General features: G+C 43.2%; 2 protein-coding genes across 2 annotated transcripts; both read left to right on the forward strand.

Annotated features, from left to right (window-relative positions):
- Nucleotides 1–288: 288 nt before the first annotated feature.
- On the forward strand, nt 289–24,284 carry mkrn1 (makorin, ring finger protein, 1). The gene is made up of 8 exons (XM_086146760.1): nt 289–412; nt 1,048–1,179; nt 12,250–12,431; nt 18,033–18,256; nt 18,610–18,824; nt 20,626–20,736; nt 20,901–21,045; nt 22,336–24,284. Exons 1-8 carry the CDS (start codon nt 339–341, stop codon nt 22,546–22,548), a joined length of 1,296 nt encoding a protein of 431 aa, XP_086002886.1. The 5' UTR covers nt 289–338; the 3' UTR covers nt 22,549–24,284.
- Nucleotides 24,285–25,921: 1,637 nt separating this feature from the next.
- tmem121b (transmembrane protein 121B) lies at nt 25,922–27,263 on the forward strand. The gene has a single exon (XM_086146763.1). It carries the CDS (start codon nt 25,937–25,939, stop codon nt 27,164–27,166), a length of 1,230 nt encoding a protein of 409 aa, XP_086002889.1. The 5' UTR covers nt 25,922–25,936; the 3' UTR covers nt 27,167–27,263.
- Nucleotides 27,264–27,606: the final 343 nt, after the last annotated feature.

Raw genomic sequence — 27,606 nt, forward strand, 5'->3', positions numbered from 1 at the left:
GAGCTAAGGAAGATATAAATAAAATGAACTGAAACGAAACATTGCTGTCGATTCATAACAACAAAACGGTCACGTAGAAACTACAGTTCTAACGTAGTATTCCCTGATGTTACAGTTAAATTAAGATAAAAAAAAAACAACAACAAAAAAACAAAACATAAAGGTCTCATTTGTCTGATCCGGTTCAAGACGCCTGGTTATTACATGACAAGAGCTCAACTGGGTCGAGTGAACCGCTCGTTTGATGATTCGGTCGAGCCAATACGCTTTAACTATTCGTTCATCCAAACGACTCGTTCGCGAGCGGCACAAACACCAGCGTCTCAACATAAACAGCAATGGCGGAGGCAGCTGCAGCGTCTACAGCGGCTCCAGCACCATCAGGAGGTTGGACCAAACACGTAACCTGCAGGTGAGACAAGACGAACTACACTAACCCTGTCGAAGGCGATGGCATTGCCTTTCGTTTGCATCGAACCAGTGGCAGATGGACGGCCGGTCCGCGGCTGACAGCAGCGTCCTCCACCGCTCGGCTCAGCTGTTGTTGGCGAGCTAGCCCTGTGTTGTTGTATTTCTTACTCGGTCTCATGGCTTGTTTGCTACGCTTTGAACCACATTTACTCAGCTAGCATTGGCAAACAAAAGACGCCGCTGAAAGACGCCATAAAACAAGCCCCTGAAGCCTTAACTTCGCCCGTAATTAAACGTATGCCCGCACGCGTAGCTCATTTTCTTTCAAACCTACATGTTGATGAATTAGATCATAATAATTCCGATAATGGCACCTGCTACATCCGGACTGCTAGCTAATGCAGTGTGGTGAAATGTTTGTTGTGACCCAGAGTACTAGCTAATTGACGCTAGCTTGGTGAAATTGAACGGCGACATTCACACTTGTTCTACCGAGTATTAGACATCTTTTACGAAATCTGACGTTTTTCCCTCTTTGCAATGTGCATTTTTACCAAAATAATGACACTTTCAGTCTGTGACATCTCCCCCTGACGTTGCCTACTAATGAACCGCCACCCTCTCCTGTGTTTGCAGGTATTTCTTACACGGCCTTTGCAAAGAGGGAGAGAACTGTCGATATTCCCATGATCTGACCAACAGCAAGCCTGCAGCCATGATTTGCAAGTTCTTTCAGAAGGGAAACTGCGTGTTTGGGGACAGGTGCAGGTAAAGAGCAAACATATTGTCTCAATACTGTTTTTGATGCTAAATAGCAGATGAAAAGCAGGCCTCTTGTGTCCAGCTGCCAGTTTCAGTCAGCTGCCACAATCCTAAAAAGTGCCTGTCAGTTGAGCTGCCTCACGACTTCCTTTCTAAAACTAGCAGCATGTCGAGCCAGCTTTCTTAGAAGTGTCTCCTGCTCCTTCTACCAGATGATCTGACACCTGACACTCTGCCATCACAATGTAAACATGTTATTGCTCTGTGAAGTAGAATCCTCTCTCACCGCCACTCTGGATGAAACCCATTTAAATACACGTTACTCTCTGATTTCTTGTCGAAATCTTCTTGTCTTGGTAACTGGACTTGAATTTCTTCACTTGAAGATGTTCCAGCCGTCATCCGAGAGGCTTCTTCAGTTCTGAAGAACTGAGCTGAAAAACTGAACCATGACCTGGATGACTGAGAACCTACATGGACACGTTACTCACTGATAGCTCATGGCCCCTCTGTGAAGGAATGTTGACTGCATTCCAGCTTGTGTCCTTGAGTTGTAAAAGATGAGTGTCTGTGTGGGCTGATTGTAGTCTTTAATGCACAGTTTATCATCTTGATGGATGAAAAGAAAGTCAAGTCCAGCTTGTCAAAAATCAACTATTCTTGCCCAGGAGCTTTTCCACATGATTTTAAAATTGAGACATTTGAGAGCACACGTAATCAGAACTGTTATAAAATATTTTCAATAGTTTTTTTTTTTTCAGTGGTCATAATATAGCAGAGATTTCTCTCTAAACCATTGCATTATTTGTGTGCCATTTCACATTATTGACTTTTTTCACTTAAAATACTGGACATTGCTTTCAGTTGGCAGCCAGTGGAACAATGTGCAAAATTGTGTAGTTCTCAGCTATTGGAAGGTACACAGCCTAGATTTCCTGCTTGAAAGGGTTTTGTTTTGCTAGTGTGTGTGCCATGGGGCAGCACTCATGTTAAATGGTGTGATGTTAGTGTGTGCATCATTTTGAACAACGGTAAGTGTTCGGGCAGCTCACCTGAGTTGGCATTTGAACAGAGGATTGTAGGTCAATGTGTGGATTGTTAGAAAAGAGAAGAAGTTCTTTATAATTTCCAAATGCTTTCTAAATAACTTGCATGTAAACTATTGCTGTATTTGATAAGATGTGACACAACATCTCTGATATGACAAATTGCTTATAATATCAATGATTTTTAGATGTTTCTATGTATTTCTTTGAAGGTCTGCACATCAAATTACTGTCTTATGGGAAAGGTACTAGTTTGTGAGATTTCTCTGCAAATTATAGTGTCATCTTCAGTCGGTTCACATTTTTGACTATGTTCACTCAAAATACTGGATCTTGCTTCACGAACGATCTAGTTGGCAGTACTGGCACATTGTTGAAAATTATGTTATTCTCAGCTGTTGGAAGGTAGACGACCTAGATTTCCATCAACCAAGCTGTCACCGCAATCCCTTATCACATCCCATCTCCCAGCACTGCAGTGCTTTTCTTTGCATCAGTGCCAGTAGTATTAGTCTAGTTGTTATCCAATTGAGTGCAAGTGTAGGGAATATTTCTGCTAACAATAATGGGACTAAACAAGTGCAACATTTAGGTGTTTATTTGTTGCAATGAGCTTTAGAATCATCTTGCCATCATCTTGGTGTCACTGCTGTTGAGTAGTTTCCTTCTGTGTTTATTCAATGACCTTTTTCTCAAATAGTTTGAGCTAATTTATGAATTTTTCTCAGAAACATTTTAACTAGCTGGACATTATTTTTTGCTGCTTCTGTGTAGGCAGAAAAAAATAATCAACTCAGACCTTGGGGATTACAGATCAAGTGCAGTGTGGTTTGTCACTCAGTCCTGGTGCAGAAAGATTCAAGGAGTCTGAAGAATATTTTCATAAAGCAAAATAAAAACAGATTCAAGATTGTTGACAGCTCTGCTTTATCTTCCCCGCACACTGATCTTCCCACTGATTTGTTTGTTGGACAGAGAGCAGAGCCGCCGAACCCCAGCCATCGCTATCCATACAGCATGCAACCACTCTTCCTTTGAGAGGCAGATTAGCTCCAGCGTTGCCAGACAGTGGCAGCCAGCATGTACAGACACGGTCTGCTATATGTCTGGCTCCAGGAGCATCCCCGTAGTTACCCCCCTCTCTCAAATCAGTACCAGCACACACCAGTTTCTAGGCTCTTGGTAATTCCTCTTGAATAGTCAACCTGCCACTCACAAGATTGTAGTCGAGGTTATGTAGCTTTGAGATGCTGTTTGTGAAGTTTTTGTTTGTCACATTCCTCCATCCTCAGGATGGAGCTGCATTAAGGAGGCTGCCCTCATTATGTCTTTGACCCCATGGGGCTGTGTACCCTGTCTATAAAAGGTGTGGGGGGGCTGTTGCTGTGGGGGTTCGCTACGGTTGAGTTGCCTGTCTATTGTGTCGGGCTCTGTCTCGCTCTCTGAGCATTGGTGTAGCTTGCTTGCTCTCCCAGAGCCCCCAGTACCAGACACACAGCGCTGCAGCCTGCATAGCAATTGCATAACGCTCTCTGTTTCCCTCCTGTTCATTTTCTGAGCTCCCTCCCACCCACCTTCTCTGTTGCTGGGTTCCCTAGATTGACTCTGCTGCATGACACTCCTGATTCATTAATGCATAGCTGCTGCCCTCCTCCCCCCTTTCCAGTGGCTGTCTGGGAACTGACTGGTTAAGAATCAACAATCAAGATTTTTTAATTCTTTGTGCAGGCACAGTGAAATTTTGCAATGAGAGTTCTCTGTTTGGAGTATGTACAGGATAAAAATAAATAGACAGACAAGTTATATACATAGTGCACAGTTATATACATAGTGTGGATGGCATGAGGGGTGTTATGAATATGACTGAGTTTAAAGTGGAACTTGGTGTTGTGATGGAGCTCACTCTCGCAAGGTAGTAGGAGGGATGCTGTGTCCTTAGTCTGTTATGGTCTTTTTGTCCTAGTGTATTGGATGAACAAACACTCTCTCAATGGTAAATTATATTTGAAGGTCTGATACAGATGAACGTTAAAAACATGTAGTTGAATTGTAGCATTTATCTGTGCCGAATCTCATTTGTTTTTTAGTATGGAAATTATAAATCTTTTAAAACTGTTTCTTTCAAAATTCAGACATGGATTAATGCTCAAAGATAGATTTCATGATTATCTGCTCAAATACTAATAGTAGTTCTGCTTTGAAATCCACATTTGTTTCCAATGGAAATCCTGTGCAAATGCAGTTCACTGGCCCAAATAGTTCTACAGTCACTTTAACAACTTCATTCATTGGCCTCCACAAGCTTGTAAAAATGCTAATACTCATATTCATGAACTCCACAAATTAAGACAAGGAGGCCTAAAAACATGATGGAATCGGCTGAAAATAATGACTGAAAATTTGTAACCGTAAAGGGCAACATTTGCAGCAAATGTCTATTACTAATTAACATGATTCAGTATTACACTTAACATTTATTTACTGTAACTAGTCAGACATTATTTATATTTTGCATCTATATCATATTCGTTGTTGCCTGGAAGAGAGGATAACTCCCTCCAGTGGTAATCTAGGTAACCACAAAGAACTAAATGTTTTGTGATCCTCAATTTCTGATGTTCTATTTAAAAGCAAGATTAACTTGAATTTGGAGTCTATTACTACATGCCTTTGCACGCAAGCAAATATTGTGATATTGGAACTGAAAAGCTCTTTTGTTTCATTTTCAGTATCACCCAGCCCTGTGGCTCTCACAGCTCATTTCATCTGTTGGGCATCAGCTAGTTATTTAAATGGAGATCAGCTGAGTCAAACTGTGCTCAAATGATACGTGTCCCATCAGTTGTTACACCAGATGCCTGTTACTCAGGAATGTATAAGGTGCCAACACAGTTTATCAACCACATGACTGAACGGTGAAATGCAAGAGCAGGAGAAACCCGCACTCCAGATCACAGTTGGCATGAAAAGCTATAGAAGAAGTGTCATGGGAAATGAAAGTGCATTTGAGATGTGATAAAGCCCTAGGGGTCATTGTGTGTTTTGTGGTGTTTTCCTCTGTAGCACTTTATATGTTGTAGGTAGTTCAGAGCGGCTGAGAGCATTTTGGTAATTGATCGTAGTTTGCTATTGGTCAGGGCCATGGTGCTGGACGTACTGGCCATGACGTAATTCCAAAAGGATACATTCTAGAAACCAAGACTTCACACTTTCTATCGTGGTTTTTGCATTTAATAAATAGAAGCTATATCTCTGTAACTCATGTCTGCATACTTTCATTCCCAACCTTTTGTTTGGTCTCACAGGCCAAGATAGGCTGGATTGTCCCCAAGTTGTTTATGTGCAGCCACCAGAATGATAAGGTGTCTGAGAGAATCATTGCAATCCCAATGCAGCCACGGCCATATAAAAAATTAACCAGGTTTCACATCAGTAATTTTCCCATTGCCTTTGCTCTGACTTATTTGATTTCAAGCTTAAGGGGACAGATTGAGAAAGCTTGGCTACCCCCTGGCTGCCACCTAATCAAAACTGGCCCTTTGAAGGGGTGATCTAAGACCAGTTTGAGCCACCACCCTCTGCCTTATTGAAATTTGTCTTGACCTGAGGAACCAAATTTTACAAGGGGCAGATAGAGCGACATCAGGAAGGACAGATACTTTAAATTTGTCTATATCAGTAGTAGCAACTTCAAAAACACACCTCCTTTGAAAAATATTGTGAGAGACTTTAATTTTGGAGCACTCCATGAGATGTATATATACACCTTTATAAACCAATGAAAGACAAGGTTTGAGTCTTTTTCTGAGTAGAATTTTGCTTTGCATGTGAAAACAACAAAAGGACATGATATTCACAAGTTTTAATGAAGAGATGTGAGTTAACTCTGGAGAAATATTGATTTTTCATACTCTTTGAAGGTCCTCAGTCATCAAGTTCATGGCCTATCATTGTCCAATCTTATAGTCACTGGACTTATTTTCTTTAAAGACCTATCATCCGAGAGACTCATTTAGTTCTTTCATACTGTGCGGAGCCTCCAGTAAGTGGTGGACTAGGTGGTGGGCAATGGTCTCATTTAAATGGGGTTTATTTGCCAGTGAGTAAGTAGTCAGGCAGCGCACAGATTAAATGGTGTTGTGTTAATGTGTGTGCCATTTTGAAACAATGGTGCAAATTCAGGCAGCTCACCTGAGTTGGCATTTGGACAGAGGATCATAGGCCAATGTGTAGATTGTTGTGGCACAGGGGGTAGAGCAATCGCCCTAGAGCAACCAATTTTTCTGGTTCGATTCCCGGCTCCTCCTAGTGTTTTGAAGTGTTGTTGAACGAGACACTGAACCCCTAACCTGCTCCCCTGACGCTGGTGGATGGCATGCCTACTGCTTATGGTTGATCCATGTTGCAGAGAACGAATTTCCCCATGGGGATTAATAAAGGATAAATTATTATCATTAGATCACCTAAGTAGCGGCTCGGACAGGGGCCTGCTGTGGGGTCATTGACTTCTCCAAGCAAGATATAGCATCCAGATAGTTCTGAAAGCACTCTACCTTGTTGATCAGACAAGTGTTACCCCCCATATCTAGTATGCTTTCATACAAGATACTCCCTCGTCTCTGAGGAGTGAAGAAGCCTCTAGGATGATGTGTGAAATGGTTTCAAGAAAGTCACAAGACACAAGTCCAGTTCCCATGACAAATTTTGTAACCGATCAAGCAATTTACTAGATTTTCCAACTGGGAGGCATCGGATCTATCCTCCTATGGAGAGGACGGACCACAGGTCTAGAGAAGCAAGCCTGTTAGTTGACTAAGAAATAAGAAGCATATCTGGATCAGGGGAAGGAACAGGGACGATCGAGATCGGGTTTGTGAAAAGATTGTAGACGTAGTGCGGTTGTCTACTGACAAAAGCCAAAGCCATGTTCAAATTATATCGTCCGGCTTCTACAAAACCGACATCGACCATCTGAATCGAGGATAATAAGGTGAGAGGATCAGCTTGTCCCAGTGGTATCCTGCATTTCCTCTTCAATCCAACAGTGTTACAAAACTGAGTATTCAGAGACAGTAACAGCAAAGCTGCAAGAAGCAGAGAAAAAAGTGTTTTCTTTCACAACTACAATATGCGTTTACCAAGTTGCCAACAGGGAAATGGGATTGAAATGAACATTTGTGAACAGTGACTGCTGTTGATGGGGCTGTTAGAATGGGATGAACATGATAAATAACTGAATGTATCCGTCAGTTATGACGGATACATTCTTTCCACTTTTCATTTCCATTTCACCATAAAATTCAACATGCTGGCACAAAGCATGCTGAGGAACATTGAATACAAGCTAGGATATCTTAACCTGGGCATCTGAAAACACTGGAAAATCATGAGATCTATTCATCAATATTACAAATGTCAAAGGTCTGATCACTTTGTTTGCATGGACATCTGGATGCTGCTATTTGATTGAATGTAGGTTGTGACCTTAATCAGGACATGTGCAGTCACTGGATTTAGAAATTGATATTGATGATGTTCTGAAGTTTTGCCATTGACTAACCAATATCAACCGTATTCCAAACCTTCTAATATCAGTGCCCAAGATGGCTTTTTAGCATCAGTTGATGTTGTTGTGGACTCTTCTACCCTAGGCTCACACAGGGCACCTTTTGTGGCCCGGTGAGTGGAGCTAGAATTTGTTATTAATAATAACTGACAATCTTCAGTGATTATTATTAGTTATCAATCAAAGTTCTTGGATTATCATTAACTCAATTATGATACCAACCTCATTCTCGGCACCACTAGCAAAGCTGGAATACAGTGCAGTGGGGCAAAAAGTATTTAGTCAGCCACCAGTTGTGCAAGTTCTCTGACTTAAGATGATGAAAGTGTCCTGTAATTTTACTCACAGGTACACTTTAACTATGAGAGACAGAATGAGGAATAAGAAATCCAGAAAATCACATTGTCTGATTTTTAGATTAGACAAGATAAATAAAGAAATAGAGTTTATTTGCAAATTATGGTGGAAAATAAGTATTTGGTCAAGAACAAAGGTTAATCACAATTCTTTGCTTTATACCCTTTGTTGGAAATGACAGAGGTCAAACATTATCTGTAAGTCTTCACAAGGTACTCACTGTCTGTTGCCAGTTTTTTTGGCCCATTTCTCCATGCAGATCATCTCTAGAGAAGTGATGTTTTGGGGCTGTCACTAGGCAACACATACTTTCAGTTCCTTCCAAAGATTTTTTCTTTTCTTTTTTCTTCTGTTTCTGTCACTCGTTATTGAAGTGTACCTATGATGAAAATTACAGGCCTCTCTCATCTATTTAAATTGGAGAACTTGCACAATTGGTGGCTGACTAAATACTTGATTGCCCCACTGTACTTTTTCATATAAGTACAGTGATAATAAACCCTTTTTGGTCACCACATGGTGGTTGAACACAGAAATAGTTTGAGTTAACAGAAATAAGTTTTTGTAAAAGTATGTACTTGAGGCACAACAATGTTTATTGATTGTTCAGTATAAGTCCAGTCATGGATTCTAATGTCCACATTGTTTCAAGTCAAACTAAAATGTACCATCATGTACATAGCCAAAATTGAGATTGGGATATTATTACAGTATAAACAGTAGCGGGTACTGTGGTATTTTCAATGAACTCAAGTGTCATAAGCCTTCCTTCATCCATCAATATAATTAATTTCAAAGTTCAGCTCTTAACCTCCGGTTTCTGGAAAACAGGACACCAGCCTGTAGCAGTCAAGCTGATTGACACCAGTAGAAACAAAGGCACGAGTTACTTGGGTAGTCTGGGATTCCAATAAAACATAATGCTGTATGCACATTCACAGGACATCATGATGTCACTGCTGTTATGACTTGTTCCCCACATACAACAGTAAATATAGAACTTAGGCAGGGTCATGTGACAAATCTGTACCATCTAGACCCCCCCCCCCCCACTAGACTACTAATCCCTCCCATCCCCCCAGACTAGAGTCTGAAAAGACCCATTCTTACTGTTTCCTCAGTGACAGCATGGGAGTATTTAGGCCAGACTGATGCCAGACATTTCGCCAGGTTGTTTGACAAACCTCTGCTTTTTCTGCAAAGTTGGTCCCTTTTTTTATTTGTTGTTGAGACATAATATATGGATATGTGAGAAAATGTATCAATTACTAAAAAAACAATAAGTGAAAGTCTGCAAGAACATGCTGAGCAGTTTTGGGAGTTATTTGGGAAAATTAGGAGTAAAGTCTGCTGACATCAGTATTTACAGATGATATTAACAACACGTCCACTCTCAAACAATGTACTAGTCGTTGTAATGTAGTTGAAATAAAGAACAAATAATAATCACTTTTCTGCATTCATCATTTCTTTTTGTCTGTAAATTTTCAATTTCAATTTATTATTAGGAGTACATACCTAAGATGCCATTGCCCTGAACAGAACAAAATTACAAAACAAAACAAAAAAATTTTGACTGTTTATCCAATCAAATCGAGGTGGCAGGAGATGATGCTTCACTCTTGTTCTTGGTGACTGTACGTTAGGGTTCAACCCGGTGGACTAGAGGGTAGCCTCCCTCTTCCTTCGGGTGGGGGGATGTATTCTGACTGTTATTTGTGGCTATGCACCCAACAGCAGTTCAGTTTCCCACCTTTCTTGGGGTCGGATGAAGACAGGGGCGGAGCATTCATCTGATCACCACCTGGTGGTGAGCTGGCTCCGATAGTGGGGGAGGATGCTGGTCAGGGGTCTGCTCTGTCAACAGTGTATCCAGTGGGAGGAGGGTGCTGCTGACCTCAACCTGATAAGTTGTAGATCGATGACAGGAATACATCCGAGACCTCCTCAATCCTGTGAAAATGCCTTCTAATGAGGAAGCAGGGCCGGGGAACTCTGGAGCGAACACATCTATTTCTGGGGCTGAAGTTGCTGAAGCAGTCAAAAAGCTCTTCAGTAGCAGGGCCCCAGAGATGGATGAGGTCCAACCTGGGTTCCTCAAGGCTCTGGATGTTTTAGGCTGTCCTGGCTGATATGCCTCTGCAGCATTGCATGGATGTCGGGGACAGTACCGCTGGACTGGCAGACCAGCGGGTTCACTGGAAACGGGGTAACACCCGTTTCCATTGAGAGTTGGACTCCGGCAGGGCTGCCCTTTGTCACCGGCTCTGTTTCTAACTTTTATGGCCAAATTTTCTGCCGTAGTCAGGCCGTCGAGAGGATCTGGTTTAGTGGCCAAGGGATCGAGTCTCTGCTTTTTGCAGATGATGTGGTTCTGTTGGCTTCATCTGGATCTCCAGCTTTCATTGGAGTGGTTCGCAGTGTGTGGTGGCCAGGATGAGGATCAGCAATTCCAAATCCGAGACCATGATGCTCAATGAGAAACAGGTGGAGAGGTCCTGGCCCAATGGAGTTCAAGTATCTCGGGGTCTTGTTCACAAGTGAGGGACAGGTGGAGCGGGAGATTGACAGGCAGATCAGTGCAGCGTCAGCACTGATGCAGACTCTGTCCAGTCTGTCGTGGTGAAGAAGGAGCTGAGCCAGAAGGTGAAGCTCTTAGTTTACTGGTCAATTGAGGTTTCTACCCTGGTCACAAACTGTAGGTAGCAACCAAAAGAACAATATCGCAGATACAAGTGGCTGAAATGAGTTTTCTCTGCAGGGGGGCTGGACTCTCCCTTAGAGACGTGAGAAGTTCGGTTGTACGGGAGGAGTTTGGAGTGCAGTTGCTGCTCCTTTGCATAGAGAGGAATCAGATGAGGTGGCTCAGGCATCTGGTCAGGGGGCCTCCTGGATGCCTCTCGGGGGAGGTTTTCCAGGCATGTTTTTCTAGGAGGAGGGCACGGGAAAGACCCTGGACACGCTGGAGAGACTATGTCTCTAGACTGGCCTTGGAACACTTTGGAGTCCCCCCGAGGAGCTGGACCATGTGGCTGGGGACAAGGAGGTCTGGGCCTCACTGTTCTGGCTGCTGCCCCCGCAACCCAACTCTGAATAAGTGTGGGACGATGGATGGATGGATAGAAGCTATATACATTTTAGAAAATAATAACCCTCAAACTTTTTCTCATTATTTTCACAGTACATACCCTTTTTCACAGAATACCATTGGGGAATTCCCAGTTAGTGTACATTTCCATTCTTCAAATCTTTGAGCCCATAAGAAGTATTGGTAGATGCTATTTCAGTAGTAGATTGTTATCATTTCTGAGAAGTGATTGAAAATGTGAAAGCATTCAGTTGCATTTCCCACCCTGTTTATCATGTCTTTTATTTCTTCTGTTTGTCAGAGAAAGGTTACAGTTAGTAATCCAGTTATATTTTTTACATGCAAGAAACACACAATGGCCTCTGTGAATTAAAGACGAAGTAAAACAGTAAAGCCTGGTTCGGGGTAGTTACTAACAAGGATGTGAAACACAAGAATAAGTTCGAAACCGTCAGGGTCCCCCGACGCATCATTTGATGCAATGTGAGTTAGAGAATGTCAACAGAACTATTGCATCAGCAGATAATTGCATGTTGTTTTGGTTTCAAACTATATTCTACTGTCTTGCTGAGGCTAACCATTGAGCCTATGGGCAATGTGGATTACAACATTTAATTTCAAGAGAATCATAATAAGGTTTTTTTCTGTCAGAAAGCAGCCCTAGGAATTTCTCTACAGTCATTCAAATAATGTTTCTTCCCTTTTATTAATAGGTCTCACAGAGAAATCCCGCAGTGTTTTTTTTCCTCAGATGACGAAGTGATGCTATTTTATATATATATATATATATATGTATATATATATATAGCCTTTTTTTTTGCATCTCATCTGTTAGTCTCTGAATCCTGTTTAAAATCAAGTTCACCTATTATTGATTCATTTTTTTTTTTTTTCCTTCAACCATGTTTCTTCCTACAGCCCAGGAGCCTCTGTACATTTGACTATGTCTTGTTCCCATCCAGTCAACTTTTTAAGCAGATGGTGGCAGGTTGACACCCAGGCCCTTTGTGTCTCAACAGGTTTGAACACTGCAAACCAACAAAACAAGAGGAGCTCCCTCCTTCCCAGACGCTGACGCTGCCTTCCACCTTGCTGGATGGCCAGTCCGACCCAGAACCCAGTGGGCCCACGCCTGGCCCAGGGGCTCAGGACTGGGTCAACGCTGCAGAGTTTGTTCCGGGGCAGCCATACTGTGGTCGGGGTGAGAGAGCAGACCTTTTTGTTTTTTCAAATATTCAGAGTCTATATTTACTCTTCATGACCGCGCTTGTCGGTCACTACCTGGGCCTGACACATTGTAAGCCTTGCAATAGAAGAAAACCTTCTGAAGTATAACTCACGACTCTACATGCTGTCACAAAGGCCTGCAACTATTAATCCACACCAAAGAAGAATTCAGTAAAACCTCAACATTGTAAATCTAGTGAAGAGAGAATTTATTGAAGAGCCTGAGTTCTCTTTAGCTCTGTCCTTCCCTCTTAAAAAATCATTAAATTTTTACTTTTGTTTTTGTGTATTTGAGCTTTTTTGTCTCTCTGTGTTGACACAACTGAACTAACAAGCATCCGTAGGAAAGTCGAACGGTTTTCATACTCATAATTGAGCTTGAAGGCAAGATGCTTGGTGACATGTCCTTTTGGTTAAAAAAAACAAAACAATCCATGTATAGGAGTTACAGACAGTACTGTTATAATAATCTATTATTAGATTACTATCGATAGTAGCTTAGACGTGTTGCAGTCTTGCTGTCTGCATTCAACAGATAATGGCGTATCATACAGGTATAGAATTTACAAATGTAAACATTTCACTCTCACCTATGGTCACGAGCTGTGGGTAGTGACCGAAAGAACGAGATTGCATATACAAGTGGCCTGAAATGAGTTTCCTCCGCAGAGTGGCCGGACTCTCCCTTAGAGATGGGGTGAGAAGTTCGGTCATGCGGGGGAAGCTTGGAGTAGAGCCATTGCTCCTCCGCAAAGAGAGGAGCAAGATGAGGTGGCTGGGGGATCTAGTCAGGATGCCTCCTGGACGCCCACCGGGGGAGGTATTCTAGGCATGTTCATCTGGTAGGAGACCATGGGGAAGACCCAGGACACTGGAGAGACTGTCTCCAGGCTGGCCTAGGAATGCCTTAGGGTCCCCCCAGAGGAGCTGGACCATGTGGCGGGGGAGAGGAGGGTCTGGGCCTCACTCCCCGGCTGCTGACCCTGCAACCTGACTCCGGATAAGCAATAATCAGAAGATGGATAGATAGACGGATGGATGGATGGATGGAGAAAAATATAAATATGCTTATTATTATACAAAATGCTGTAATTGACCAATGTGTGTGTGTGGACGTGTGTATTGTATCGTGTACATATACGTATGCATATACACATATATATGCGTGTGTGTGTGTGTAACGTACTTTCTGCACTATAAGGCGCATCTTCAATGAATGGCCGATATATTTTTTTCATAAATGAGGCGCACTGCATTATAAGGCGCATAGAATAGAAGCTACAAAAGTGCCTGGTGTTCTGTTATGCATCCACTAAATGGAGCTGCGCTAAAGGGCACGTCAACAAAACAGTCACATAAGTCAGTCAAACTTTATTAATAGAATACAAACCAACATTCTGACAACTCTGTTCACTCCCAAAACAAGTTAGTGCATTCACAATACAGTACCGTACGTACCGGTAGCTCTTACCTGTATTTGCGCCTTTTCGTTTAAAGCAATGTAATTCCAACTCAATTTGTTACAGTTCAAAGCGTTTCATAAAACGAAAGCACCAAGGACCGCCTCTAAATTCATTGATGTTATGTTCGCATGTTTGTCCTTTAACTGTAGCCATCTCGCTTTGTTCCCTTGGAAACTGTTTGGTCTTCTTGACTGGGCGCTGGTCATCTTGTTGCTTCCTACACTATTGCTCCATTGATTCGTTAATGTTGAATTCTCTCACTGCTGCTCTATACCAATGTTCTACTGCGTGGCTGATTGGCTTGAGTTTAAACTTTACGTCGCAAGCGTGTCTCTTGAAAAGAGACGTTTTGTGTCTTTATTCACACACAAATGGAAATGAAAATGCACGCTTTGAGCAGTCAGATATCCCAGCATGCACCGCTGCTACTTCTTCTATGGGAGAAAATTGAGTCGGCGGCTGCTTCCCATAGTTGCGAGACCTCTTGCGACTCAATATTGATTCATATTTAAGGCGCACTTGATTATAAGGCACGATGTCGGATCTTGAGAAAACTAAGGTTTTTAGGTGCACCTTATACTGTAATTTCCCAAGTATTGCGTGCACCTCAATATATGCCACAGCGGCTAGCCAATCTCTATCTTGGGCTTCCTCCTGCTCACTAAAACCGTCAAAGTCGTCTTCGCCGGTGTCAGAATTGAACAGACTCAGAATTTTCCGGTCATTTCATCAATCCAATGTGACGAGGATAAATCTTTTAGCGGCGTGAAACCTTGTTAGCCCCCCCAAAAAAAATCCATATATTAGCCGCATCGTTGTTAAAAAAGTCACGGCTTGTGTGTGTGTGTGTGTGTGTGTGTGTGTGTGTGTGTGTGTGTGTGTGTGTGTGTGTGTGTGTGTGTGTGTGTGTGTGTGTGTGTGTGTGTGTGTGTGTGTGTGTGTGTGTGTGTGTGTGTGTGTGTGTGTGTGTGTGTGTGTGTGTGTGTAGATAGATACTGTATATGTGTACATACACAGTGGAGCAAAAAGGTATTCAGTCTGCAACCAATTGTGCAATTTCTCACACTTAAAAGATGAGAGAGGCCAGTCGTTTGCTTCATATGTACCTTTGAACTATGAGAGAGAATGAGGGAAAGAAATCCAGAAATTGATATTTTCTAATTGGTCAATAGCAACAGTTAATCTCAATACTTTGTTATATAACCTTTGTTGGCAATCACAGAAGTCACGTTCTCTGTAAGTCTTCACAGGGTTTTAACACACTATTTCTGGTATTTTGGCCTATTCCTCCATGCAGATCTCCTCTAGAGAAGGGATGTTTTGGGCCTGTCACTTGGCAACATAGGCTTTCAACTGGCTCCAAAGATTTTCAATCGGGTTAAGATCCAGAGACTGGCTCAGCCACTTCAGGACCTTGAATTGCTTCTTACGAAGCCACTTCTTCTTCGGTCACTGTGTTTCGGGTCATGGTCATGCTGAAAGACCCAGGGCATGTATCAACTTCAATGCCCTTGCTAATAGAAGGAGGTTTTCACTCAAAAGGTAACGAAACATGGTCCCATTCATTCTTTCCTTTCAACTGATCAGTTATCCTGGTCCCTTTGCAGAAAAACAGCCCCAAAGCATGAGTTTTCTCCCAGTCCTCCTCTGGATCATCCATGCTCTATCAAACTTGAAATGGGCCTGGACATTTACTGGCTAAAGCGGGGGACTCGTCTGGAACTTTAGGACTTGAGACCCTGGCGTAGAAGTGTGTTACTGATGGTATCCTTTGTTCCTTTGCTCCCAGATCTCTGCAGATCATTCATTAGGTCCCCCTGTGTGGTTCTGGGAATTTTTGCTCACCGTTCTTGTGATAATTTTGACCTCACGGGATGAGATTTTGCATGAAGCCCCAGATCGAGGGAGAATATAAGTGCTCTTGTATGTCTTCCATTTTCTAATAATTGCTCCCACAGTTGATTTCTTCTCACCGAGTTGGTTACCTATTGCAGATTCAGTCTCCCCAGCCTGGTGCAGGTCTACAACCTTGTTTCTGGTGTCTTTTGACAACTCTTTGGTCATAGTGGAGTTTAGAATGTGACTGTTTTGAGGTTGTGGACAAGTGTCTTTTATACTGATAACCAGTATACAAACATGCCATTTATACAGGCAATGTGTGGAGGACAGAGGAGCCTCTTAAAGATGCTGTTACAGGTCTCTGATACCCAGAAATCTTGCTTGTTTGTAAGTGAGCAAATGTTCATTTTTACTTTTTTAAGTTAATTTACCAATTCATTCATCAAAAATCCTGCAATGTGATTTCCTGGATTATTTCCCCCCATTCTGTCTCTTATAGTTGAAGTGTACCTATGATGAAGGTTACAGGCCTCATCTTTTTAAGTGGGATAACTCTCACAATTGGAGGCAGACTAAATACTTTTTGCCCCACTGTATTATTTTCTGTGTGTGTGTGTGCGCGTGTGTGTGCGCGCGTGTGTGTGTGTGCAAACATACAGTTTTAAAAAATTTTTCTGTAATTTTCATCATGGGTGCTCTTCAACTGTGAGTGATGGAATCTAAAATAGAAAGCCAGAAAATTGCATTATATGATTTTCAATTATTAATTTGCCTTTTATTGCATGACATAAGTATTTAATCACACTACCAACCAGTGAGAATTGCTGCTCTCACAAACTTGTTAGTTCTTCAAGAAGCCCTCCTGTTCTCCATCCATTACCTGTATTAACTGCACCAGGTTGAACTCCTTACATTTATAAAAGACACCTGTCCACACACTCAAACAAACTTCGACCTCACCACGATGGCCAAGACCAGAGAGCTGTGTAAGGACATCAGGGATAAAACTGTGCACATGCACAAGGCTGGGATGGGCTACAGGACAATAAGCAAGCAGCTTGGTTTGAAGGCAACAACTTTTGGCTCAATTTTTAGAAAATGGAAGAAGTTCAAGATGATCTTCAGTCTCCCTCGGTCTGGGGCTCGCTGAAAGAGCTCACCTCGTGGGCATCAATGATCACGAGGACAGTAAGGGATCAGCCCAGAACTACTCCGCTGGACCAGGTCAATGACCTGAAGAGAGCTCGGACCACAGTCTCAAAGAAAATCATTAGTAACACACTACACCATCATAGATTAAAATCCTGCAGCGCACGCAAGGTCCCCCTGGTCAGGCCAGCATATGTCCAGGTCCATCTGAAGTTTATACAGAAGTGACCATCTGGATGATTCAGAGCGTTTTGGTCTAAACTCCATTTCCTGTGTTGGGAGGAACACCATCCTGGTCATAAAGCATGGAGGTGGAAACATCATTCTTTGGGGATGCTTTGCTGCCAAGAGGACTGGACAACCGCACCTGTTTTGAGGAGAGCATGGATTGGGCCATGCATCTGCATCAGCCTTGAAGATGGGTCGTGGCTGGATCTTCCAGCATGACAACTACCTGAAACATACAGCCTGGGCAACTATGAGTGGCTTCATAAGAAGCATTTCAAGATCCTGAAGTGGCCTAGCCAGTCTCTAGACCTGAAGCCAATCGAAAATCTTTGGACGAAGCTGAAAGTCCATATTGCCCAGCGACTGCCCCAAAATCTTAAGGATCTGGGGAAGATCTGTATGAAGGAGTGGGCCAGAATCCCTGCTGCAGTGTTTGCAAACCTGGTCAAGAACTACAGGAAACGTCTGATCTCTGAAATTGCCAACAAAGGTTTCTGTACCATATTGTTTTTTCTGATATGAAATACTTGTCATGTAATAAAATGCAAATTAATCACTTAAAAATCATACAATTTGTTTTTCTGGATTTTTGTTTTAAGATTCCATCACTCACAGTTGAAGAGTACCTATGATAAAAATTGCAGGCCTCTAAACGCCACGCTTTGCAAGCGGGAGAAGCTGAAAAATCAACAGTGTATCATAAAAATACTTGTTCTCTCCTCTGTGTGCGTACGCGCGTCCGTGCGATCTGACATCGGCCGTTTAAATTACACCCATTATCTTCAATATAGCCAAAAGACTTCCAATGATGTTAGAATTCGATTACATTGCCTGTGAACATGGAATATTGGAAGAGATATCAGTCAGTTGATTCCAAATCTGTGTTGTGCATGCAGCTGAGCCAGTGAAAGTGCAGACCCCTGTCCCACTCATCGAGGAGTTCGACAGCGAGGCGGTGCAAGATGGCAAAGAGCTGAGGAAGCAGCTTTGCCCATATGCCGCCGTTGGCGAGTGCCGCTATGGACTCAACTGTGCCTATCTCCATGGCGACGTTTGCGACATGTGTAGCCTACAGGTGCTCCACCCGACAGATAGCAACCAGCGTTCAGAACATACCAAGGTACAGAGCAAACACAAGCTAATGGACATTAGACAAGTTAGAGCAGGACTCTGATAGGATGGGTTCAAGTCTTTTAAATGTCTTTTATTAGATAGGCTTATATCAGATTTTTTCACAAATGTGATGTGATGGGTTTTTTTTTTGCCTTATTCATTTACAAGTATTTGTCAAAAGAAGTAGTCTTTCTGCTCCTTTTTAGAACATGTGAACTTTTGATTGTTGTTGAACATAAAGATAAGCCTCTAACACTAATAATAAACCTGAACAGGCTTGACCTCAAAGGGGAAGTGGTAAGACCCACAGCCCGTTGTGTGAGTGTGTATGATGGCACTACATGCGTCACCCTTTCGCAGGCGTGCATCGAGGCTCATGAGAAAGACATGGAAATTTCCTTCGCCATCCAGCGCAGTAAAGACATGATGTGCGGCGTGTGCATGGAGGTGGTGTTCGAGAAGGCCAACCCCAGCGAACGTCGCTTCGGCATTCTGTCCAACTGCAGCCACTGCTACTGTCTAAAGTGCATCCGCAAGTGGAGGAGCGCCAAGCAGTTCGAGAGCAAAATCATCAAGTGAGTCAAAAGAGTAAATTCTTGGTACCATTAAGCTAAAGATCTATTGGAACATTTTACAAACTACATTCTCTCCAGAAACTTTAATATATATTGATCAAGTTGTGGGTTATTTTTACAAAAAATAACCTATTGTTTTTTTTTCCCCATTGATTCATCAATGTACTTAATTTACCCAAAACACGTTTCATAAATATTTATTTCAATCCCCTGCTGAATAGAAACAAGCCATCCAGGCTCCATGATTGAAAACGTACCGGGTAATCATAGCAAATAGACCCAAAGTCTTCAAAAGAAGAAAGTGTTCAGGTAAAAGGAACGGCAGCAGCACTAAATTTAGAAACGCAACAACAAAACGGGAAAAAAGCCATATTCTCCTTAAAGCCCTAATTAGGGAAATTGCTGCAATTAGTGAGATATTTGAATCACGTAAATAATTTAAACCAGCGGGCCTCTCAGTACCAAACAAGATCGGCTCTACTGTCCCTGCTGTGTCTCATAAAATGTATTTTTTCTTAATGCAGTTTTTTTTTTTTTTTTTTAGAGTAAAAAAAACATTTACAGAAAGATTGGCTGAACTTAAATTGGCATTGGGGTCCTAAGCAATGTAGCTTGTCTTTGAAACATTAAATCAGGATTCAGAAAAAAATCTGAGCAAATGCTTCTCCAGAAATACATTCCCTTTGCTGCTGCAACACAATAAAAAGAAAAGTTTAATTTCCTGCAGTGTAGACGTATTCTGCGCTTATCTGATTATAAAGATAAAAAAAGATCCCATTGTAGGTCAGTTATTTTTGGAGAAAGGCCCAACCCCGCCCTTAGTGGACCTCCATTGTCTCACTGCAGGTGTCGACCTCCTGTTTCCAGCAGCAGCAGTTTTTGAATAAGAGAAGTCCAGACATTTGCCGACCTCTCGACTTGATCATGACAGTTTTAAGGCCAGTAACGGCTCTTCGTTTTTAAGGAGCGATTAAGACAGGTCATGATGTCAGGATGCATGTGAGAAGCAGGATACACATGAGCCTGCATATTTAAACATATTATCTTTGATTTATATAATTTAAACAAGGCAGTTGAGATTTTGCTGTTTCAAACATATACGTTATATTTCAGGATCGATACATCTTATTGTGAGACTTGCCTGTAGGATATACATCCAGGCAACCATGGAATTAGGCACAGTTTCATCTCAGATGTTAAAATATCACCACAAATATTTATTTCAATCCATTATTTGGATGCATCATCTAACAGAACACAAGAACCGAATACAAGTATTTGTAGGTTTTCGCATTCGCAGAGAAGTTAGTATTTGTAAAGTACATCCAACGACTTTGCAGAAGTCAGATTTCTGCTCAGTGACACAGCAGCACTTGTTCAGTTTCCAACCTTTTCACAAAGTCATGCGTCACAGAGTGATTCTCTTGACCAAGCGGTTGACATCCCAATGTCAGCGGGCTGCAACAGTGAAAGTTGTTCTGCTGGTTTCCTAAGCGCTCCTGAATGCAGCTCCAACGCAGAGTCTGCATTGTAATTATTGCTTACAGACATGCAATGCACAACCCTAGTTTTATCAGTTTAATTCTTCAAAGTAAAAAGCAGCCTCTCCCACCGATTTCTCACTTTCAGTTTCCATCAAATTTGTTTACAGCAAAATAGAGGGGATGGGTGAGAAATGATAAATCATGTGAGTTAAAAAAAAAGGAAGAAAAAAAAAAAAAAAACATGCACCCGTTCAAAGAAACAAGTTAATGTGATGGTCCGTCAGGCGAAGCATAATCACCTTCTGTTCTGGCTGCAGGTCCTGTCCAGAATGTCGAATCACATCCAACTTTGTCATCCCAAGCGAGTACTGGGTCGAAGACAAGGACGACAAGCAGAAGCTCATACAGAAATATAAAGATGGCATGGGGTATGAAGACCACCATCCGTGATTGTGTCATCCTTAACAACGAGGAGAAAACTAGACAGTCTCAGAGGCTATTGTTAACCCTTTTGTGTTTTGTGTGTGCGTGTGTGTGTGTGTGTGTGTGTGTCTGTCTGTCTGCCCGCCTGCCTGCTCTCCTCCCCCAACAGGAGCAAACCCTGCCGATATTTCGACGAGGGACGCGGAACTTGCCCTTTTGGCTCAAATTGCTTCTACAAGCATGCTTTTCCTGATGGGCGTTTGGAGGAAGCTCAGCCTCAGCGAAGGCAGGCTGGGTCCAACAACAGGAACCGGGTAAGAGCTGGCTTCAAAACATCGGCGGCCCCGCCAAGATCAGCTGCATGTCCTTCTGTTTGGGTCTCTCTGCACTCAGCTATCGCTTGTTTCATGCATTCACGTCAGTTCTGGCACCCTCTGCCGGCAGATGAATGAATGTACAACATAGAATAACACTTAAACCCTGAATTACACACACAGGGACTGAAGTCCGTACCTAAGCACACATCACATCTGCCAACTGTTACCTGTATTTTCGTTACCTGCAAATATGATACAAATAAATCTGCATTTATTTGAGGGAAGCAGTGTAAACACAGTAAAATCATTAGTGTGAAATGCCTTCTTTGTAGTTAAACCATTTCTTTTCTATGAGCAAGAAAAGAAGCAGTAGATTGCTCCTGATGTACTTACTTGCTAAAATATTGTAGAGTGTATTAACTCTTAGAGTTTGGGGGTTTGATATGTGTTTATTGTTTGTTTGAAAGAATGACTGACATAACGATGAAAAGAAAATGAAAGTTCACAGCGGATGCATTCGATCAGAAAAGGGGCCTAAACTTGAGTCTTGTCTGTCTAAAAAAAAAAAATTGCAGACTTTGAAATTACTGATACTTTATTAGGTGCTTCTCACTGCCTTGGTAACTCCGTTATTGTCCTTATTCCACAAAAATTACAAGGCAAAACCAGTCATTTTCCATTTATCTGATTAAGCTAAAATTATCCTAGCAAGGGGCCTTCTGGGAAAAATAAACCACTGTTAAAATTATAAGACACTGCCTGAAGAGGAGGACAAGTCACTCACGCCCACAGAGCATGGGATAGTGGGTGAAGAGAATTCTTTTCCAGCATGTTGGACAATTTATGACAGGTTATAAATGATGGTTTCGTTCAAGTGTTTTTGCATGAAATCTGATGAGTTTACTTGGAAAAGCAGAAGAACAAGATGGTGTTTGCATTAAAGTCTCATTACATTACATTACAGTCATTTAGCAGACGCTTTTATCCAAAGCGACTCACAAAATTGCAATTCAATTACCAAAGATCCAAAGTACCAGTAGTTCAGAAGTCACCACTCTACCAAATAGCCATCTCAAAACCATATACAGTACATACATACATACTTTCATTTTTTGTTTTTGGGGGGGGTAAGTGCATTTAGTGGGGTAGTGCTTGGTGAAGAGGTAAAGTCTCCCAAAATATGCTTACTGGAAGTCTGATCCAGCTGCTGCACCACCTTCTGTGTCTGTGCATGCGAATCCTTCCTCCTTTCAGAATCCAAATCTCTCCTCCAACCCCCTCTCACAGAACTCGCGACGGACGCCACTGTGGGACATCTTCGATGAGCGGGAAAGCACCGACTCATTTGACAACGACGACGAGGACATGGTGACGTTCGAGCTGAGTGAGATGCTCCTCATGCTGCTCGCCGCCGGAACCGACGATGAGGTGACAGACTCGGAGGACGAGTGGGACTTGTTTCACGAGGAGCTGGACGATTTCTACGAGATTTACCTATAGCGGCCCCACCACTAACCCGCCCTCTCAACACCCCCATGTATACTAGACACTAGAATGGACTGTCTTGTGCGAGTGATGGACAGTAGCTCCTCCCCATTTACCCTTATTGTGGCAGTGCCTTTGAGCAGGCCATTATTAAACTTATAAAATATAAAAACTAAAATTGAGAAAAACAAAAAAAAAAAAGTCCTCCCAACAAGTCAGTGCACTCGTGCTAAACAATTTCTAGACATCCACCCTCCCCCACCCCCCCATGAGTCTATCCTTGTGCGGTTCTCATCGAAAGGAAAAATACTAAAAAAAAAATAAAACAACAAAAAATCAATATAAGGTTTAACAAAAATTTATTCAAATATTGCTAATAAACATTGTCAAGTTTATTTGTGGGTGTGGGTTTGACTTGTTTCTCATCTACCCAGGTGTGTACAGGGAGAAGTTACAGTGTGTGATGGGCACGTTGTAAAATTTAAAAAGCTGCTTTGGCATTACATACACACACACACACATATATATATATATAAATATATATATATCTGATGTTTAATAAATATGTCCATAAATATGTCCTAGTACTATGGATAAAAGCCCTATAAGTCCCCTAGAAGTTCCTCAGATGCTTCAGTCACTGAGCCGCCGAATAAGCTTGAATATCAAAACATGAGACGGCTGATTATCATTGACCTGCGGGAGTGGATCCGACATGAAAAAACAGTCGAGGAAAAACAAAGTTTGATTGAAACCCATTGACACCGTGTTAGAATCGAGACCACATACCGCGTTCAAAAAGAAACACCTCATGTAATGATGAGGAGATGCCGTTCCTCCGTGTCAAACCCTACTGAATCCTCTGCTCTGAGTCTCTCCACAGTAGCCCTTGGTTTTTGTCACAGAAATACCTTTCTCATTGTTTGGTGGCTTTACACCAAACAGGGAAAGTGGCATTTGTTTTTTTTTTTTTTTTTTTTTTTTTTAAAAAAAGAAGCAGCAGGCACTTTTCTGTTTCCATTCGTCCAGGTAAATGCACAGGGATTAAAATCAATATCAGCAGCAATATTGCGATTTGGAGATATTTGCTCAGCTTACATCCAAATAGACGTCCCATTCCACACTCAACCAAATATCAACATTCAATCAATGCAGGTGTCCAGTGGGGAACGTAGATACCATTACGGCCTGACACAATATATGGAATACCTGTAAAAGATTGAACATCTACAGTGTTACACTTTACATTGGGAAAATATGACTCAGGTGACTTTTCATGGTCAGATGTTATGATGACTTGCCTTTTGTACTGTCCCATAAATGGTTATTTGGAACCCCTCTCAGGTTAAAGGTGTGCTCAGTGACTGGAATGTTCCTTCTGGACTTGGAAAACCATTCCTTTTCTCCTTAAACCCTGCAGTATCAGTGCAGTGTCGGGTGTCTTGATTTCACCAGCTCTGTATTCCCTCATTGATAGGGGGAAAAAATTAAATAAAAATAACTCCCCTCCCCCCCAAACATCAGCATACTTTGAAACCTGTGGTACCAAGTCCTTCCTCAGAACCAGGCAGCAAAGATACAAAAAAAAGTTGTGATTACATCTGCTTGGCAGACAGACGGCATTCGCCGGCGCTGGCTGGTCTCAACCTGTCGAACTGCTTCGGAATGCATATGTTTATACTGAAATGTGTGTTTTCTATGTTCCACAGCCATCCATCCTAACTTGAAATTAAAGTTTATTATCAAACTCACTGCTTCATGGAGCGTTTTCTGACTTTTTTATTGTTTCGTTGATTTGTGTCTGTGTTTTATAGCTAGCGGTCCTCTTATGTCAAACATGAGCTACTAGTAAAGACATAATACTAAAATTTCAAGCCCGATTTGATAAATGTGGCCCAAAAATATATATACATTCTATCCATAAGGATTCTATCCTCATCACTCCCAAAGAGAACCTCAACATCTTTACCTCTGCTACCTCCAGCTCTGCTTCCTGTCTTTTCCTCAATTCCACTGTCTGTAAACCAGTCAGCATCGCCGATCTCACCACCATCTTGCACACCTTTCCTTTCATTCTGGCTGATACATTTTTCTCCAGCCATTTTAACTAGCTTGCACATGTTTCTTCACCTCTGTTTCAAACTCTTCACTGCTCTGGACTGTTGACCCTAGGTACTCAGAATCATCCAGCTTCTTTATCTTCACTCCCCGTAGCCTCAATATTGGGTTACTCATATTCATGCACATGTAGTCTTGCAGCAGCTAACCTTCCTCCCTCTCCGTTCCAGAGCCCTGTTCTAACTAAACATCCCAATGTCATCTAACAACACCACAGTCCATGTCTGTGGAGGTTTTCAGTCATCCAGGTGTTGCAATCTTCTTGTCTTGGCAACTTGACTTGAATTTCTTCAGATGGAGACGTTTCACTCCCCGCTTCCAGGAGGTGTCTTCGGTTCTAATGACCTGTGGGGAGTTTTTGAATTTAACTGCCAGGGTTTGGGGTGGGTCTTGGTTATGTTGGCTTGTTATGTAAATGGGAGAGTTGATGTGCAGAAACTAGGTGTAAGTGAGAGTAGTTTTACTAATCAATGTCATTCGTTGATTCTGGTGGAGGGTCCTTCCTAGTTGTTTGGAAGGTGATAGGAAGGACCCACCACCAAAACCAGCTGCTTTTTGGGATTACCTGGATTGTAATGTGAAAAGGTGAAGCTAAAAAAAAAAGAGTGAAAACTGTTGAATCACATGAACTGAGGCTCATGTGGACGTAACCAGGACTGGTTTTGGTGGAGAATCTTTCCTGGATGTTTGGAGGATGCTGATGGGCCTCATCCATGGGAGCAATTCCGTCTTGGTATTGATCCAAATACGGCATATACATTTGTGAAAGGTTGTATCTGTAGCCCCCTCCTCTGGACCAGACCACGACCAAATGGATCTACCTGACCAGCTTTTTCAATCGTTTCCTGTCCTTCTTCTAGTGTCCACTGTAGACCACTGCAAAGACAGCTCCAAGTTGTCCCAAAACGTCCTAAATGGTGACCTGCACACACCAAGGGAGGAGATGGAGACATCTTTGGTCTTTCTTGTACAGGACATCTGTATTGTTTGTCCAGTTTACGTTGAGGTGAACACCAAGGTACTCCTCCACAATACAATCACACTGTATTATTTCTGTATTCTTCTAAACACGGGGAACATAATTTCTTTTTTTTTTTACATTTTTATTCATTTATTATCATTTAGGAAGGTAGGCGGGGTATCATCACCCTCCCTCCACCCCACAGCCAGCAGGCACAGTTGACGCCTCGCTCTGCGCATGTCCGCCCCCCTCCACCTCTAAAAGCACCGGGGAGGAGGAGGAGGGGGTGCAGAGGAAAAAAAGGAAGGCGACCGTGCAAATACAATGATCTCAGAAACTGCCAGCGACAACCCGAAGGCCGAGTACCGACGATCCGACGCGCACATTAGCCCCGACTCCCCCACGCCCTCCTCTCCGGAAGCCGGTCGGTTGCCGAGCGGGAGGCGGGACACCCAGACCACCACCACCACCACCGGCGGCGGCGGCAGCAGCAGCAGCAGCATCCCGGAGGAGAGCGGCAGCATCCGGCCCCTGGTGTCCACCTCCCGCGCCATGACATCCGCGGAGTTCATGCAGAGCGCGCCCCTGCTGGCGCACAAGTCCCGGCGGAGCGTCCTGTACAAGGCGCTCTGCTTCCTCCTGCTCGTCTTCCAGGGCGGCGTCCTGGACTTCTACCTCATCATCTTCACCGACCTCTACTGGTGCTCGTGGATCGCCACGGACCTGGTGGTGATCTCGGGCTGGGGGATTTTCTTCATGAAAAACGCGCGCAGCAAGCGGGAGCGGGCCTGCGGCTTCCACCAGAAGAGCTCCATCTTCGGCTGCAACCTCGGCGAATTCACCTACGCCTACCTGGCCTGGCTCATCTACGTGATCGCATGCACGCCGAAGGTGGTGCTCATCCTGGAGACCTCCATTCTGGACCTGATCGCGCTCAAGGTGCCGTGCGGGTTGACCGGTTTCAAGGTGGTGGTCCTGCTGTCGGCGCCGCTGCTTTTCTGTCTCATCAACTCCATCATCGAGGATCTGAACGGCGCGACGCGGCACCGCTCGCACGGCTGCTTCGCAACCACCTGCCTGGACCTGCTGGACGCCTTCACGCTGCTGGAGATGCTGCTGCGAAACGAAATCCCCGCCGCTTACCTCAAGTACACCGTCGTGTCGGTGTATTTCGTGGCTCTGGCCGTGCCGGTGGTGTGGCTCTACGAGTTGACCGCGTCGGAGCTGCGTTACCGCTGGCTGTGCGCCCGCTTCTGCACCGGCCTGGTGGTCAACGCGCCGCTGCTTGTCGTGCGCTGCTTTCACGTTTATGTCTACAAACTACCGGTGTCGGTGTTCATGTTGAAGAACGTTTTCTTCCTGGCCTGCAGACTGCTGGAGTTGTTGGAGCAGTGCGCGGCGGTGCGCGGTGCGCGGAGGCTCGCCGGCGGCGGCGGCGGCATCGGTGGCGGCGGCGGCATCGGCGGTAACGCGGCGCAATTCTCGCACTGCGTGTCGGAGAACGACATGTGTCCGCACGGATACGTCAACACCCTGGCCGTGACACAGTCGTAGAAGACACCCACCCACTCACGCGTGACGTGGAGGGGAGGGGGGGGGGGGGTTCCAGGCGTGCGGGGAACGTGGAAAGGTCGCAGATCAGTTATTCCTTTAAGCGCAAAATGTTAAAGGCATCGGGTCGATAATCAATCGAAGTCACGTCAATAAAAAAAAACAAACCTAATATTGAGAGGCATTTCTGAAATCTCCAGTCAGCAAAAAATAATTTTTTTTTTTTTTTTTTAGAAAAATCAAGCAACAGAGTAAAGATGTATTGTTTCCCAGCAATGTAAGTTTTTAAATAATGCTATTTATTCTCCGAGTTGCCCACATTTAAAATTCGTTTCTATATTATCTTTATTGTGGTGTTATACATCACCATTTATTTTGTTTTGACGTCCTCGCCTTGTCCTTTTACCTCGTTTTTTGTTATTCCCACGTAAGAAAAGACATTT

This window comes from Fistularia commersonii, chromosome 5, assembly GCF_037954325.1.
Source record: "Fistularia commersonii isolate RoL2024-O1a breed Wild chromosome 5, RoL_Fcom_v1.0, whole genome shotgun sequence".
NCBI classification, from domain to species: domain Eukaryota; kingdom Metazoa; phylum Chordata; class Actinopteri; order Syngnathiformes; family Fistulariidae; genus Fistularia; species Fistularia commersonii.

What these genes read in the sequence shown, in the direction of transcription:
- mkrn1 (XM_086146760.1), top strand. Translation starts at nt 339, where the DNA reads ATGGCGGAGGCAGCTGCAGCGTCTACAGCGGCTCCAGCACCATCAGGA. An exon ending in ACCAAACACGTAACCTGCAG is followed by an intron (nt 413 to 1,047) that starts GTGAGACAAGAC and finishes CTGTGTTTGCAG; the next exon opens with GTATTTCTTACACGGCCTTT. An exon ending in TTCGAGAGCAAAATCATCAA is followed by an intron (nt 18,825 to 20,625) that starts GTGAGTCAAAAG and finishes TTCTGGCTGCAG; the next exon opens with GTCCTGTCCAGAATGTCGAA.
- tmem121b (XM_086146763.1), top strand. Translation starts at nt 25,937, where the DNA reads ATGATCTCAGAAACTGCCAGCGACAACCCGAAGGCCGAGTACCGACGA.